The following is a 17,606-nucleotide window of genomic DNA, read 5'->3' as shown; positions in this document are numbered from 1 at the left end:
TTCAAGATTACATAATTGCTATTACTGTACAGTCATTTGCAAAAGTTTAGGACCACCCATACAAAATGCATTAACCTGAAGAAAACCAAACTTAAACCAATATATTCACTTTTATATCTTATTATGTAACCAAAGGTAATGGTAAAAAATATGAATAATTCATAAACGCAGAGGGCGCCCTCTTTCGAAATTGCTGGATCACGTTTGGGAACAAAATACGAGGCCTAGCAACGCTGGAAGAATCACGATTATATAGTCTTTTTACAGAGCACTAAAATTCTGCTTAGATTACAAACTATATCTGAAATGATTTGAAGGGATTTTCTGAAGAAAAAAATGAACAAAGCCAGAAAACCTGAGAGAAAATGATCATCAAAGTCGCAACCCTGTACCTTCTCAATGGCCTGCTCATACTTTTTGTCATCAAGGCCATTTGTTCGCTTGCGTGCATAATTATGAATTTATCAGTGACAACGTCCATCATCAAATGGTGACAGTGGGACCCATAAGAGGCTAGTCATTTTAGGGTAAATTCAGGAGGGGGGGTCGCTTTTCAGGCAAGCCAGAAATTTCGTTGGAAGATGATGAAACTTGAAGTATTGTGACGTGACAGAGGGCGCAAGTCACTAGGCACGGTGCAAAGTTATAGATGGCGCTCTGCCCAGTAACAGAGGCGGAGTTAGGCGCACATAGCTGTGTGTTAAGCAAACGCAGCGCATAGGCTCCGCCTTGTGCGTTGTGCAATATGGCAGCAGAAGTCACTGCCAGGTCACGTGAGCGCGTGCGCGGGCGTGGTCAGAGCAGCGCAGAAGCTATAAAAGGTGCGCGCAGGTTAGGCCTAGTCGTCCTGATCAAGGGCTGATCCTGAGGTACAGGTAAGGGTAGAGAATCCTGTGCAAGGGTCGAAGTCACCTAGCCTAGTGTGGCTGTGCCGAAGTCCGAGTGGTGCGTGTATTGTTGAGGGGCTCGGTAGGTTGAGGGGCTAATTGGTGGTGTGGTGTAGTTCCTGGTAGGAGCTTGCGGTCGATGCAAGGGTGGATTGCTATCTCGTGACGTGAGCTGCGTGTAGCCCAGCCCTGACAATAAGCCCCGTAGACTTGCCAAGGTCCCTGATTCGGCACTGGATGCCCACAACTAATTGTGGTGTTCGCTGCTCTGGGCGAAGTCCGGTCACGTATAATCACACAGTCTCCCCGTCAATAACACCCTCTACTGGTGTATTGGTTGAGTGCGTTGATGAATAAACCAGCCGCTTGTTAATTGTTGTATATAAGTCAGGTTTCCAGGCGAAGTTTATGTCAAGTCAGGTCTGTCCGGGTTACGTCATTAAATTTCGACCCATCAGATTAGCCATCATCTTGACGAAGACCAACTTTCTTGGGGGACGGTATACTGTGGAGAGTCCCCTAGCCGCTAAGGGACTCTCCAGAGTACCGCCCTACGCGCTGCGCCTCGAGGAGGAGGACGCGGCGTCACAGTATCAAATAATTATTTCATACACGTATTTCACTCCAATTTAATAATTATCAAAGTTTCACCTTAAACTTTATGAAATTTACAATTAATCGGTGAGTCGAAAAATCACCCCCTCCACCAAAAGAAAACACCATGCTGTGAAAACTACGCGGGAACATCGCATCTTGAACAGAAGGCAATTCTTTTCTTCTTCTTTTGATAACATTTTACATGAGACACTTAGAGAGTAGCAGCGGACTCTCAAACTTTCAATGGGGCTGGACCAAACATCTCCTTCAACAATTGCGTGCACAGTCTTTAAAATGTCATGTCCCAGTCACAACCAGGAACTTGATGCCATTATCAAGATTAATCGACATTATCAGATAGGGGTGGTTTTCATTGAACTGAACATGATGGACCCGCACAATTCTGTTCATTTACTCATGGCATACAAGCCTTTTATTATGGCATTACGGACACGAAGAAACACCAGCGTTAAACCAACGGGACAAATTAGGCACTGTGGATGAAGGTTGTAAGCCAACGTTTCATTTTCGATTTTTAATTTTGAAGAGACTTGTGACAAGTTGGGAATTCCACTTGAGCCTGGATCAAGGCCTTTACCCCGTGTATTACCAAGAGATGTACAACAAATTACTTCAAAATTAATAGCTTCTAACGAAATGGCTTCTAATGAAACGAGACCGCTCGTCAAGAAAGACAACAATGTTCCGCGCTTCACATCCAACAATGGGTAAGATTGCAATTTTAACAGCTAGCGTATTTTCCTCAAAACGGGTATTAAACTTTTTACACGGCAAGTACAAAAGCCCTGTAGTGCAATCAAATACATTATTATCAAAAAGCGAATCTTATTTTCCAAGCCCGTTTCATGAGACATACTTTTGAGGCTACTTTTGCTGGATTTATATTTTTGTGAGGTTCGTTGACTTGAAAAAATCTCTTCAAACTAAGTTGTTGAAAAAATGTGTCTAAATAACAAACGGAATCCAAAATATATCTCGTAAAAATGATTTGTTTTCCAAAAATAGAAATAATGTATCTAAGAAAAAACTGGAGAATTATTGGGAAAAATAAATCTCGTAAAAAGGTCTCAGAAATATATCTCGTGAAATGGTTTTCGAAGAAAACTTATCTAATTTATTGAAAATATTTACTGGATGGCACCGAAGGATTTTCTTAGGCTAGCAATCATGCTGCGATTTTAAAATAGGATTCCAAGGCAGAGACCGATGCTCACAGACAGCGTTATGGTACCTGGAATTCATTGTTGGTATGTATGGAAGGTTTCGATTACACCCGTCGATCTGGTATCTGTAATAGACTGTTGACGGGTTCTTGGAACTGGTCTACGTTTAGCCGTTGGAAATTCCACAGAAGAGTGTTTTCTCAGCGTTACAACGTATTTGTGTCCAGCTTCGGCACTTCAATTATTGACCTTCCGTGGTTAAAATGGCAATAATTATTGTCACCGAAAAGTTGAAACTGCGCAATAGCGACCTGAAGAACACAATCGATTTGTTTTGAAAATCGAATCTTTAGTTTATTTTACAATTTTGGATCTCCATAAAGTGTCACATATTTCCATTGGTTGATTAGTTTTCGCCAGGAAGCTCTGTACAGTGTATTAAATTGTGGATTTCTAAGCATGTTTTTGGGATGGAGTAAGAATAATGTGCTATTTCTCGAAAGCCCATTTTTCACCCTTTATTCTCACGAAGTAAAAACCTGGAGTCATTCGTGATATCAGGGAAGGGGTTACAAAATAGGTAAGAGTTACGGTACACAGACACAACGCCACTTGACATCCTGCGCATAAACCCTATGAGGCATGGTCTGGAAAAATCCTGACTGTGTTCCAAGTGAAGACCTCGGTTTTTTTACTGCGCAATTTAACCTTTTATTGCTTTCAGACGGGTAATTGGTCACTACTAGGAAATACTAGAGGCGTCCATATATTGATTCTTTCCACAAATACGTAATATGACTAGGAATGTAAACGTGAAATGGTGATATTTCATATCTATATGTATTGAATTTGAAAAATTAATATCGTTTTCATTAATACATTCGTTACATAAGGTAGATAAAGATGTATAATGTCACAATATATTGAAATACAATTAAAGAGCATGAAAGTTGACCTCTGACGGCGCGCTTCCGGAACCCTGGGAAAGGAAAAATAACGTTCAAGGATTTTAGAATGTGTAATAATTTTTCGTTAGTTTTTCCTTAAAAAATCCAACTTGGAAAAAGGGCTTTGGAAAATATTTGCTAGTACATGTATATCAATTAATAGAAACTGAAAAATTACCTGACCTATAAGAGAAATATCCTGCCAAACACTGACCCTTCACTTCCGAAAATCTAATATACGTGAAGAACAGTGCACCACGGCAGTCTCGTGCGCGGATGAATAATTTACGGTTTGAAATTTTATGGTATTCTGAGGGTAAAAAGCAAAATAACAACAGATCAATTTTTCTTACACATTTTGATAATTTATAAGGCGGTAAAATTAAAGCAATATTATACTTTTACAAGAGATTCTAATATTCTATCCAATCTTTGCTGACAAAAACTGCGTGATGTCAAATCAACGGAATCTGGAACCCATCGACTGCTTGTAGGTAAATCTTTGCAAGGTTGTACAATCTCGTTTTCAAGAAAGCGCGGCAAAAACAAGGAGACCAAGGGTACGATATCGCCAAATGTGAAAGGTCCTTGGGCAGTCAACAAATGAAGGCCATTTGTAATTTTTTTTTAATTATTATTATTTTTACGGCCAAATGCGAAGACCTTACATCCCTCTCCCGCTGCTGAATAACCTAATTTAGTCGCCTTGGAGGTAGGGACCTCCCCTCGGCTGTTATCAGTTTCACCAGAGCCAGCCTCTTGCTAGGTCCCATGGGAATACGTACTAATCTCTCTGCCACGTGGCCCTATGGGGTTATTTACACAAAGGCTACCCTGGCCAACCAGAGCCTGCCATATACCAATTGTTGGTCTCCCTGATGGTCTCTGAGCTGTCTAGACAGCTGTCTGGGTTGTTTCATGTTGTGGGGGGGTGTCACATTGTTGACTTGGTGCCCCCCCTTTACTACATAAAAATATACTGTGACCTTATTCTGACCCTTTTTACTCGTTTTTTTTAATTGGTACTGGGGCCAGCATCATACACAGACTCCCAGCCGGGCGGCAGGCTGTTTCCGAACCAGCTCGCGGCAAAGTCACAGTGCGCCATGACGTTCGCGCCGACCGTCTTCAGCGTCAGAACCGGGTATTCCTGGTACGACAACCGCTCGAAGAAACCCCGGGACGATTCGTAACACATCAGGAAGATTTGCTCGAAGCCCGACGTTTCGGCCGTGTATTGCTCACTGAGTCCCAAGCCTCGCTTCGACTGGAGGGCGCACAGCGCTTCCAGAAGGATGCTGGCAGGCGAGTCGGGGTAGGTCACGGGAATCAGCCGAGAGTGCGCGATGACTAAGTCCGGAGCACTCTCCAGACGTTCGACGAGGACCAAGATACGAGGCAAGTCGCCTGATTCTTCGGCCACGAGTCGCCGCATTCGATCCGTCCGGCAGCATGGCCAGATGCTGTTCAGGAGCTTGGCACAGGAATCGACCAGGTCCGGGCGATTGCGGAGCGGGCAGAGTGAAAGTCCTGTCCCGGTCTCCATGATCACTCCACTTATAAATTTATCGCTACCGTCTCTCCACAGAAAATAGTTGACTGGTCACCGAAAGTAATCGAAATGGTATTTGAATTGGGGGCATCCTCTGCTCAGTGTGTGGCCTTGGATCAAGCTGCTTATATGCAAATAACCACATACAAATTAATCTCATAAAAGCACCTTGCATTCAGTTGTGTCATTATTATCGATCTTTACATTGCCTTGAAATGAATTTTCACCACAGTCACTGCACCATGAGGTAGCAATCGTAGTCATTTTGGGGGAGAATTTTGCTGAACTTTTCCCAAAACAGTTTTCGGGGAGGGGTACTGCATTCTTGTAGGAGTGTTTTACTGGCCGAAACGCTAGAGCTTTTCCGCTTGTCTGAGCACGAAAAACACGCTGGCAAACCAAGCTCAACTAAGTCCCCAGGACGATATCACCCAAACGAAGTCACACAAGGACCCATGCCAATGGCTACTGGATCAGTTCAGTAGCCATTATGGGTATCAATGGCTGAATTAATGCCCACTTGGGTCAGTATACAGAAGCACCCCTTCATCGGTTGAAAGTGCAATGTTGGTGAAGAGTGTTCATTTTGTTAGAAACAACGCGTGCATTTCATTGTCTTTTGTCAAACAGCGAAGGGCAAATCAAAGGAGGAGATCTCTTGGTCCAACTCAGGGAGGAGTGTCATCCAAATTTTGCGCTGGACCATCACCATGAAAGGTGGACCTTCATCGGTCAACCGTGAACCGGTGGCTTCTTTCACTAAACAATCAACAGTTTGATATAATTCAATTATTTCTTTTTTCACGCAGAGGGGCAGACTTCGAGAATACCGGGTTGGGTTTGGCTTCGAGTGCAGCTGCCTCTTCGTCAAGGGGATACTCAGAGATCACAGAGACAGATCTGCCGGGCGAGATCCGCGTTGCATCGGAAACCCGGGGTCCCCTGCCCGGCGTGACAGCACCGGTTACACTAGTTTGGTCCAGCATCACTGTGACTGCTGAACCAGCACCGAAGCAATGCAAGTGGCTCATGGGTAGCGGGAAGCCGGAGGAGCGGGCGAGGGTCATCCTGAGGGACCGTAAGTGTTGCGGAAATCAGACAATCAACTATCAGACTATGCATAACTACTCATGTTGACCCTTCTCGATACGGGAAATGTCAATTTTCTCTGTTTCATTTTTTCGTATTTGCAATTAATTTTGGTAATTTTCCTGCAGTATCTGGTGTTGCTGAGCCGGGAACGTTAACGGCGATCATGGGTGCCAGGTAGGTCCAGGATCAGCAGAGAAATATCTATTTTTGATAGGGAAAAAAAGCTGATTGTTGATTTGACCTAACTTTGAACGTTCGTGGAAGAAATGCAGGCCTGCCTTAAGGGAGATTGTGAAGATTTTTACCACATTTATTGTAAAGATTTTGCTCATCTAGTGAAATAATTTCTATAGATTTCAGCTAATAAACAGAATTCTCAACTTTAAGTTAGATTTGTAACTTCTTGAAGATGGTTCATATTCATACTGTTCGGGTTCCCGTAGAATATTTAATTCTATTAGCAAAAACTGTCTTTCTTGTGATTTGGGTTTTTTTATTCCAAAACTCAACATGTAGAGGTCAAAGGTGAATTTAGCGTTTAGAGTTCAGACAAATGGGACAGAACACTTTCTTACAGTTTGTAAAAAAGATTCCTTTCCACGCGCTATTCAGTGGGTGCGGCAAATCGTCCCTCCTGAATGCCTTGAACTGTCGTAATGCGGGCTTCTCGACCCTGACCGGCCAGATTCTAGTCAACGGCGTCGAGGCGGACAATTCTCTGGCTAGAATCTCGGCCTACGTCCAGCAGCATGACCTCTTCCAGGAATGGCTGACGGTCAAGGAACACTTAACTTTTCAGGTATTGTAGGACATATAATGATCACCGTGGGGTGGTTGTCAGTCCTCTAAACAAATAAACTTTTTTTAGTGTGTTTTACGGTAAGAGCCTCAGTCATTGAAATCTAAATTTACAAAAATAGCTTGGCGGCCTTCGTAATTACGAATGAATTTTAATACGGGCGATTCACAATAATGCGTCACCAAGAGTTTGCAACGCGTTGGCCAATCATAACGCGCGAAATTTGTCAACCCTATCCAAACGAGCATTGGGTCGACAAATTTCGTGCATTGTGATTGGCCAACGCGTTGCAAACTCTTGGTGGCGCATTTTTGTGAAAGGGACGTATTATGGGCAAGTTCAAATAAAGTAATAGGGCCGATTCACCCTAGTGCGCCTCCAAGATTTTGCAACGCGTTAGCCTATCACAACGCGGGAAATTTGTCGGCTATTTCCAAACGCACACTGGCGGCAGTCGGCATGGATGGAGTCTCCTCAAATGGCTGGAGCCAGCAAAAACTAAGCCTGAGCCACTCGTTTCATAAACGCCCTTGGTAGACAGATTTCGCGCATTGTGATTGGCCAACGCGTTGCAAATTCCTGAGGGCCCACTATTGTAAAACGCGCGTATTTACGAGGAAACCGTTGACTTGCTCTCACCTGCCCGTACATTTTATATTGAAAAAAATGTTTGCACTCATGGTTGCCAGGTATATCATAAATTAACAGGATTTTGTAACAGTGCTATATAAGTAGCTAGTAGAATCCATTTCGAGTAATTTGAAGAATTAACTTGTACATTGTATTCGGTAAGTGCATGCACTTCTTGAATGGTTTTAACAGGTTTCAGTACACGTATGTATACAAAGTGTAGTTTTTATTTTGGTGTTTTACAGGCTTCGGTTAGAATGGATAAGTCGCTCTCAACAGAAGAGCGCCGGCAACGTGTGACCGAAGTTATTCGCTTGGTGAGCCTACTTACGGGGTCAAGTTATCAACACAAGGAATGACGACAGAAATCTGCAGTTACGGTCGCAGACGTTTTATGAATGCTGAGTCATGTTTTCAGTTGTAGAAAATGCTCATGCACTTTACTGATTCCTCACATGAGTTGCCGGGATTACAATTAATTATAACGTAAAATTAGGGCGATCAGGAAGAGTTTTTGACTTTTCATTGCCGGCAAAAAGCTGTGATTTATCCATTTCATTAGGTCGGTCTGGGCGGGTGTTCTGACACTGTCATCGGCAACGCACAACGCAGTATAAGCGGAATTTCAGGAGGCGAAAGAAAACGACTTGCCTTTGCCTCTGAGGTACGTAGTGTGAGGATTTTGAGCCTCATTCTTATGAAAAATTCAAGTCAGAAGATTCACCTTACGGTGTAAATGATTATAAACTAATGTAGAGCCTGCCGTCCACTCATTGCTTCGTTTTGTACAGAATTTATTGTAAATGTTTACAACAAAAGAACATGCAGTCAAGTTACTATTTTTTTTCTTGTGTTCCGTAAGGATATTCTCATCTTCAATTAAGTACTTTCATTCCTTGGAACTTACTTTTCTATAGCGTCCCAATTTAAATCTTTAGCTTCTAGCATATTCCTACAGAGACTGTAGTCTTGCTATTCTGAATTATCAATGCATTTTGTTCCCTTACTTTACACTTTCGCGGAGGAATCTTTATTGGATCGAAGTAATCAGGTTTTTCTTTACCTCTCAGGTGTTAACCAACCCGTCCCTGTTGTTCTGTGACGAGCCCACTACCGGACTAGACTCCTACATGGCTCACAGCGTAGTGTCAACATTGACGCGTTTGGCCAGGGAGGGTTGCACGGTGATGTGCACCATACACCAGCCCGCGTCGGCGACGTACCGCCTGTTCGACAGGTTAGCCGTATATATGGTGGAAGTACACTTTCTTCGTTTCAGCAGAGAGCAGTCGAGTTTCTGCATGTACTATAATGTAAGGCAACTAAAGCAGTCATTGTGTAACAAGTGATATTCTTTTTTGTCTTTATATTTGACACCTTCCTGCACGCTGCAGACTAAAAAACAAAAGAAAAAAGTTAAGATTAATATTGTGCCACATCTGATTGCTGTTCATTGTTTTCCGGGCAATCTATAAAGAAGGACACTGATCCTATAAATATGCATACTATAGCTCTTCTTCACACGTTTTAAACTACAGTACCAATATTCTTCACAAAAACCATTTTTGTGATAGGATAAGTACTGGCATGTTGAAAGGACTTGCTGAGTGTACAGATGTTCATGTAGTTTTTGTGCCCCATCACAGAAGCTGTTAGGCATACTGTTTCCGCCTTGTCTAGCCGTGTGAAAGTCTGTACAGGCTTTCATGTGGCAGGTTATTTGTGTCCATACATGTACATGTACTGTACCTGTCTTCTTGTCGTTTTGAGCCATTTTACAACCATTGTTGCATGGCCTTCCATGTTTCTTGAAATGAACCGGCTTTGAATCAGAAGAAAATTGTAGCACTAGCAGACAGGGTAATGATAAATGACCATATTTTCAAAAAGTTATTCAATAAATGTTGGTTTTAGCAAGTGGTCCATTGTGCTTTTTATGTCCACATGCAGGCATCATTTCTAAAGCCATACACTATGTACGATTCATGTGTTGCTCAGGTAGTCATTAAAGATTGTGTTCATGTTTTGAATATTAGATTGATTCTACTAGCTGAAGGTGCCGTTGCATTTCAAGGAAGCCCTAAGGACGCCGTTTCCTTTTTTGAATGGTAGGTACGATTAGTAATGTGTGTTTTTTTTAACTTAAATTGTTACAGTATCCTTTATATTAATTTTGTAATGTACAACACTAAAAGAGCAGCTTTAAATCAATCCTGAGTTACCATATTGTGATCCGAGAAGAATGTTGTATTTAAGAACCCACAAATGCCTGGATTCATTTATTAGTTTACAGCCTGTGAGTGTGTTTGGAACCCACTCTCGCTTTGATTGTAATATCGTACCTTGCACTTTCAGCCTGGGCTATTCGTGTCCACCAAATTACAGTCCTGCCGACTTCTTCATCAAGACCCTTGCGATTAAACCTTCAGATGAGGAGGAGTGTCGGCGGAGAGTCCAGGTACAACGTTTTACAAAACATATCAATGCTTAGATGTCTTGCAAAATTAAAAGAACCGTGGCTTTCTTGCAATTTCCAATTTAACCTATTGCATTAAGAATACCAATGAAATTGTTACTTTTTAGAAAACTACAATTTATTCCTACAGGAAGTAACAGCAGCTTTCTTGAAGTCGCCGTATAATGACGTCCTTAAAGAGAAAATCTTGCAGTACTGCACTCAGAACCCGGTATGACGGCTGTCGATATTAACATATATACCACTATAGTGTCTTTTCTATAGAAGAGTCGTTAAGCTTTTTTTTTTTACTTCACGAGGCCTCAGAATCCCGGTTAAATTACCAATAGATGTAAAACATGACGTCACTTTTTTTACACTTACACTTTCCTGTATATGGAAACTCGATGGATTGTATTGCACCTCACTGCCAGAGGAAAACGCGCATGTAAAAAGAGCGTGACGCCATTATGTTACATGTGTAGGAATCCTTTCATAATGGGTCTAACATCATTTCCGGATGTACACCGGAAAGTGGTTAGGAACTCATTTAAACTTGTAGCATAATGTCAAGACGGTATACTTCGGAAGCATATTGCTACCAACGCGATTTTAAAAAAACTCGTTTAAACGACATAGTTACCGCATTTATACGACTTATAGTATCTTGTTTAAACGACTTAGAAGCCCGTTTAAACAATACAGCCGTCTCATTTAAACGACCTAGTATCTCGTTTAAATGACGTACATGTAGATAATTATCTCGTACTAAGTCATTTAAACGAGGTAAAATATTTTATTTCGTGTTGGCAGCAAATCCTCCAGAAGGATAAATTACAATTCAATAGACGTCTGCCAAAACAAATTTACAAATTAATACCCTTCATAAGTACAATTATGAATGATGTATTTGTGTACTATTTTATACAGAAGCAAGATAAATCTGCGCTTATTGCCACCCACTCTCCGTAAGTACAATAGTGTGAAGCATTCAATTGATTGGGAGCTTTCATCTGATTATCGGTTGAAATAAGACAATACTTGTCAATTGAGTAGAAAATCTTTGCAAGTCAGAGCACGTGTTTTGATATCATAGTCACTTTTAAACCTTAACAGGTACTCTTTGGGCTTGTATTCAATTCGATGCTTTGGTCGCAGATACAAGGCTTCTTGGTGGCGCCAATTTACAGCTTGCGTTAAGAGAGCTTACCTGGGCAACAAGCGGGAGCCTCTGATGTCAAAGATCCGTTTTGTGCAGACAATCGTAAGTATACATCGCAATTAATTGCTACAGCTACATGTGTATCAAACGTTATGGTGTTTAACCACTCTGTGTCGACAAAAGGCATATTGATACCCTTTTACCTTATCGTGAGGCAGTACGTAAACGGGTCTGAGCGCGACGAGAGTTAATTTTTGCCCTGGCCTGACATTTTGACACAAGTCACTGTGATTTGTCAATCTGATTTATTTATTTATTTCAATACAAACTGCCCTCACTTGTTGTCTGTCCCCTTCACTTGTTTTCTGTTCCCCTCCTTGAGGCCCTTGGACTCATACTAGGCCTTGTGTTCCTCCAAGAGAAGATTGACCAGGACGGTGTTCAGAATATCACCGGTGTCCTGTTTCTGCTGGTGTCCAACTCGGCATTTGCTAACACTTTCACGACAGTCCAGGTATGTCCAAAAAAGGTGGGAGGGCATATCCGTTGTTAACCTTTAGCTGAAGACGTTTTTAGACGGTTTAGAATGCTTAAAGTTATACACCGAGATGTCACACGATTCAAATTTGGTTCAAACGTTCCACACACATTTGTCTCAAATGTCAATACCTTTGTGATAATGCGTACCGACATTGTTTTTTGTTTACCCGTCAATCTACCTAGAGCAGAAGCACACCCTAATCGGCTGAAAATGAGCCATAATATTAGTCGGGAGTACATGTATTCATTTTTGTTGGTAGTTACACGACTGCAACCGCGCAACGCAATAACCGTTTGCGAACCAGTGGAAGCGCACTTCCTATACCAAAGGAGACTTCGTTACAATTAGGAAACCTGCGTCCTCTCTTTGTCGCGCTTTAGGCTCATTGGATGTCCTATTTATTTTTGACGATGTTTGGAAAGTCTAACAGAAAAAATCCGCAGGACCGAGTCTCAGAATGTTAGTGGTCATCTTTACGTTTCAGGTGATACCCAACGAAATTGCCCTGCTGAAGAGAGAGCATTACAGTGGCATGTACAGGGTGGACGCCTGGTTCCTTGCCAAGTTCGTCACAGAGGTACATGGACCTTTCGTTTCTTCCCTAAAAAATGTCTCAGTACAAAGATGAAGCATCAGAAATGGCATATTCAGATATTAAAAAAATGGAAAAATAAAATAGGAAAAGCGTTCGTTCTAACCAAATTTGCCTTTTAACCTGCTAATTTTCAAATCTGATTGTGGAGATCAAAAGTTATTGCGATGAAATTTGACTGTAAACTTAAGATGACTGATCAATTCAAGCATTCGTCACTCTGGTCGTTTTATTTCAATTTGCGTTAACTCCACGAGATTTTGTTTTTAATGACTGTTTTTGTTTGCTCGTTTGTTGTTCTCTGTAGATTCCGGTCCACATAATTCTGCTTCCATTGATTCTTGTCACGGTCCCCTATTGGATGATTGGTAAGGACGGATAAAGTTTATTAGAATTGCCTTTCAGATAACTAGAGATTAAATTTTGACGAGCATAAACTTTTGCAATTTGTATTCAACTGGAATATAAAAGGTCAAATTCTAGATTTACAGGAGGTTGAGTTCATGCCATTATTTAGTAGTAACTCTATGAAAACAGAATAGAGCCTGAAAGTTGACCCGTGATGACGCGCCTCTGGAACCCTTGGATAGGAAAAAAAGTGCAAAGATTTTAGAATTTGTAATATTTTTTCGTCCAGCTACTTCTTAAAAAATCCAAACAATATCCTGCCAAAAATTGACCCATCACTTCCGAAAATCTAAAATACATAAAGAACAGTGCAATGCGCCAGTTTCGTGCACAGTTGAATATTTACGGTTTGAAATTTCATGGTAGTCCGTCGGTAAAAACCGAAATAAAAACAGATCAAAATATTTTAAACAGGCTTATAATTTATAAGTAGTAAATCTAAAGCAATATTCTACTTCAAATACGAAAGATTCTAATCTTTTATCTAACCTTTGCTGACAACAACTGCATGATGTCAACAACAGAATATGGAACCCACCGACTGCAAGTAGGTAAATCTTTGCAACGTTGCATAATCTCGTTTTCACGTAAGCACGGGCAGTGAAAACAAACGTGCATGAACATGGAGACCTAGGTACGATATCGCCAGAAGTGAAAGGTCGTTACGAAAATTCGTTTTTTACATATCTCAATTTAACTTTTCCTAAATATTACTTGAGGAAGACAAAGGTAAAACCCCAACATGATTGTCGAACGTGATAGGACGGTCCAGCGTAAAATCCCCATATATAGGAGGACCGCTCGAGGGTTCCGGAAGCTCGCTGCGTGACCTTTAACTTTCAAACTCTATTGAAACAGATAAAGTCATATTTAAGCTTTTTTTGTGAATTAAAAAAAAGGAGAATTTCTATTCAACGTAACAGTTGATTCCTCATAGGTTCATAATATTATGTAGATGCACCGACTGCATACGACTGCATAGTGGGCACATTACGTTTGCCGAGACATACTTGCAACAGAAAGCGAGCAAATCAGCGAAAGCAGTTTATATTGCTCTCACTTGTCACCAGTTTTCGAAACTTATTTACTCCTCAGGTCTGTATCCGGCTGCGGTAAATTTCTTCACAGCCTGCTTGGTAATTTGCATGTCCACCGGCACAGCTATTTCCTTTGGTATAATCTCATGTTAATATTATTTTACTTTTCACCACTTAATTGATTTAATTAGGTATTTAACTGCTGGCTAACGATTCTTTTCTCTTTTCTTCCGTAAGCGTATTTCTTATCTTCTGTCAGCCGTACCGTCTCCATGGCACTGGCGATCGCACCTCCGTTCGCTTTCGCCTTCATGTTGTTGGGCGGCCTTTTCATCAATGTTGGGTAAGTACAAGTCAAATTTTATGCTGAATAACATTTTAAAAATTACATATTTCAGTTGTTCCTATCTTACAAAGTTTTTTATCTCTTTAAGAGAAGTTTTGTAACTTGCAGTTTCTTGACCATGGGCCAAGTCCAAAAAGAGGCCGTCCAAAATTGCCTTTGATTGGTTTAACCCCGGGGGATGCGTCCTCCCCTCTCAAAATGTTCTCTTTTTGTCTTTACAGTGTAGTTTTTTTTTCATCGCGCTGAGCCTTCAGAATTGTTGTTGAGTACTGATTTGCAGTCATTTTCTCACCAAGTTTGAGAAAATCTGACATTCCGTTCTCGCACAAGGCTGATTTGATAATTAATAATTTTATATTGCACAATAAAGTTTCAGAAATATCACCTGGGACGGAGGAAACCTGCGGTTTTTTTTTAAATAGGGGGGGGAGAAGTTGTGAACTGATCCAGCTCTTGAAACGAGTCTGTTTAGGTATAATGCTATAAATTCTTGCCTGATATGATCGTAGTGCACGCAAGGTGGCCTCCTCTCGTTGGGGAAGCAAACTCTATCAGTGGGAGATATAAGAAAGTTCACAGTTGCCTGAAGACAGGGGAGCGGTTCCGAGCGATAGCTGCTAATCAAGTACAACGTGACGCTGGATGACAATATCTATCCTAATGCTGCCGTCATGGTTTCTGTCTAAAATAGAAATTGATAACAATTTACTCTGAGCACCGTGTGATTGTTAAGAAAGTTCAATTGCAATTCCTTCCTTTTTTTGTTGTTCCCTTAGAGACATCCCCGTCTGGCTGGGGTGGTTCTCCTACCTGTCTTGGTTTCGTTTTGGCTTCGAGGCATTGCTCATCAATGAGTGGTCACAGATAGACGACATTGGTACGACTACTGAAAACAAATTTGCAAACAAAACTGTAGTTTGGGTCGAGTATGAAATTCCAACAAATCATCAGAATATTTTACAGAGCTTTATCGAGACGACAATTTGCAGATTTATTACGAAAGGAATCATTCGATTGAGCAGTAACGCAAAATCAGTTTACATTATTTCGTGATCATGTCGCAAAACATCTCTGTTTCAGAGTGCCCAGTGAACTGGACCACGCCGTGTGTTGACGACGGCCAGATGGTGTTGGAAACGCTCTCGTTTAGTGAGGTATTTGGCACGTGAACTTTCTTACTTTAATTTCCCCTTTGAAACGAAAATGTGTTTCAAATTCAAGGCAACGAGAAACAAAATAAAAACAAAGTATACATTTAAAGGAACACTGCATGAAGTGGTATACACTGTGGTACACACGGTATACACTAATCAGATTAGAAGCCATAACTGTGGTAGCACCGCACCCCGCACATGCTTCAGCTTGACGCGTGCGTGCATTTGGCAACTCACGATACCTTATTGGTCGAAGACGCACTTAACGCGCGTACCACCTGTCCACGAGCTTTGTATCGCCGCATTAATAGCATTAATAGCTTCTAATTCTGCTCGTCGAGATACACTGTGGAGTTAAACAAAACAGTTTAAGGCCTACGCTTTGATGTTCTCTTTTTTCCCCCAGAGTCATTTCCTAATGGATCTGTGTTGCCTAGCCATCCTATTCGTTGGCTTCCGCCTGTTGGCATTTCTGGCTCTTCTGTACCGCTGCAGGCGACAAGTCAACATCAAGAGTTGAAGCCGTTAACTCAATGAAGTCTGACTTCTCAGAGCTACCAGAGTAGCAGGAAAGGTCTCGACAAAGGAAACGTGTTATGGACATGAAACATAAGCAAAATACATTTGTCAGTAACACCATATTAGTACGACAGCTTTCCGACGAATTAATTCAGAAAAAACATAAAACCTGCGGGTTGGACTTTAGTACCTCATTAAACTTAGAGAACACGACTTCGCCCTCAAGTCCCACAATTGGAATGAAATCCAGGTGACGTTATCTCGTTTGTACAACTGCAACTGTGTAAATTGTTAATTGGTTCACTCACATCTTCAGTGCATTATTGGGGCCAGGTTAGTGATTTATATCTGCTTCAGCAGTGGTTTAAATTTGGGACTGGGGGATTGAGAAGTGCAGATGACGTATAAATCACAAAATTTCCTAACCATGGATATTTGGAAAAGGGGATGCTGCATCAGATACTGAATACTAATCACTGATTGGTGATACTTGAATTACTAAAAAGAGTAGAGCTCTTTTTCAGAGATATATACCGTACATCAATATTTTGGAAAGACGTATGATTATGGACATGGCATTATACAAAGAAACATCACCCCAAATAAGTGAAAATCTGTGTACAAAATAAAGACAACCTGATAGATGTGCCGAGAAGTCATTAGGCCTGCTGTACGTTGCACTTTCAAAGCAGCCTGGAACTTAATTGCCACCACTAAATAATATTTTTTTATAATGAGCATATAAACATAAAAACATAACATGTATGTCGTGCTGTATTAAGTGCAATTGTTTGGTAGTTCGTTTTGTCGCCCGGCTTCTCCGGGCGACAGATATAAACGCATGCGCAGTAGCAGCAAATCCAGGAACTGACGCACGGATGTACTGTGCACGCGTGGTTTCATCTGCATGCATTCTTGCGTGTAAAGTGAATGTAAATTGAAAAGGATGAAGTGTTAATGTTTCGAGCTTAGGAACAAAATAAAAGTTCTTGGAAACAAATTATAATGGTGATTTTTTTATTTTCAGATATCATTAAAAAAATATGTAGGCCTATGGTGTGTAGTAAAACAAACTTAACATGGATTTTTTTTCGGTTGGACAGTCTACCCTCAGTATTGGGAGATGACAGGCTTCGCTTCGGGAACTACTAGGTTGTCAACACCCAGCACCTCGAAGAACTAACATCGACTGTCCAATCTGAAACCATGTTATGTTTATATATTAGGCCTGCCTCCAGAAACTTAAAGTTTGGCACCCGTATATAGTTTCTGTGGCCACACCATGCCCCCTAAAATTAAGAAAGTTCAGGCTGTGAGATGCTTGACCACCGTGCTCACGCACCTAGAGTTGCGCCAGCAAATAGGCCCAGAAATACCTGGCCGGACAAAATCACCATTCAGTTTCCCTGCTAGTACAGCATTTTTGTGGCCGTGAACTGGGTGGGGGTTTGTCAAGAGGTTGGACCGGGGTGGAATCTACCAGCAGGCCTAGGATTGCCAGCTTGCATCTCTGAAACGGGCCTCTCCAAATCATGATTTGGCAAAAGAGTGAAGGTGGGCTGTCAATTTTCCTTGGCGATGGGCTTGATGGCCTCATGACTGTGGGGTGATTTTTTCTGAAGAAAAAATTTCAAAACTCATCGCTTCAGTGAAAATTGAAAAGAAAATGAAAGGTGAGGAGGTTAGCTTTAAATTTATATGTGT

General features: G+C 41.4%; 1 protein-coding gene across 3 annotated transcripts; it reads left to right on the top strand.

Moving 5' to 3' along the window:
* Positions 1-1,920: 1,920 nt before the first annotated feature.
* LOC110973447 (protein white-like) lies at positions 1,921-16,902 on the top strand. 3 transcript variants are annotated; one of them, XR_015428226.1, is made up of 21 exons: positions 2,131-2,212; positions 4,651-5,110; positions 5,977-6,245; positions 6,385-6,433; positions 6,872-7,058; positions 7,934-8,005; positions 8,251-8,352; positions 8,759-8,925; positions 9,725-9,796; positions 10,044-10,146; positions 10,295-10,375; positions 11,074-11,111; positions 11,302-11,407; positions 11,688-11,819; positions 12,331-12,423; positions 12,746-12,806; positions 13,942-13,982; positions 14,121-14,226; positions 15,006-15,106; positions 15,310-15,383; positions 15,790-15,856. XR_015428226.1 is itself a non-coding variant. In XM_087148323.1 (21 exons), the coding sequence occupies exons 2-21, from the start codon at positions 4,962-4,964 to the stop codon at positions 15,901-15,903; spliced, it is 2,154 nt and encodes a 717-aa protein (XP_087004449.1). In that variant the 5' UTR covers positions 2,131-2,212; positions 4,651-4,961; the 3' UTR covers positions 15,904-16,902. The 3 variants fall into 3 exon arrangements, 2 of the variants coding, with proteins under 2 accessions (XP_022079982.2, XP_087004449.1); XM_087148323.1 differs by having other exon boundaries at positions 13,942-14,019; positions 15,790-16,902; XM_022224290.2 differs by lacking the exon at positions 4,651-5,110 and having other exon boundaries at positions 1,921-2,212; positions 13,942-14,019; positions 15,790-16,902.
* Positions 16,903-17,606: the final 704 nt, after the last annotated feature.

The sequence above is a fragment of the Acanthaster planci genome, linkage group LG17 (assembly GCF_054643075.1).
Source record: "Acanthaster planci isolate LZ-2023a linkage group LG17, COTS_SCS, whole genome shotgun sequence".
NCBI lineage: Eukaryota > Metazoa > Echinodermata > Asteroidea > Valvatida > Acanthasteridae > Acanthaster > Acanthaster planci.
Note: the sequence above shows the minus strand (reverse complement) of the source record. Positions and strands in the feature narration are given on the sequence as shown.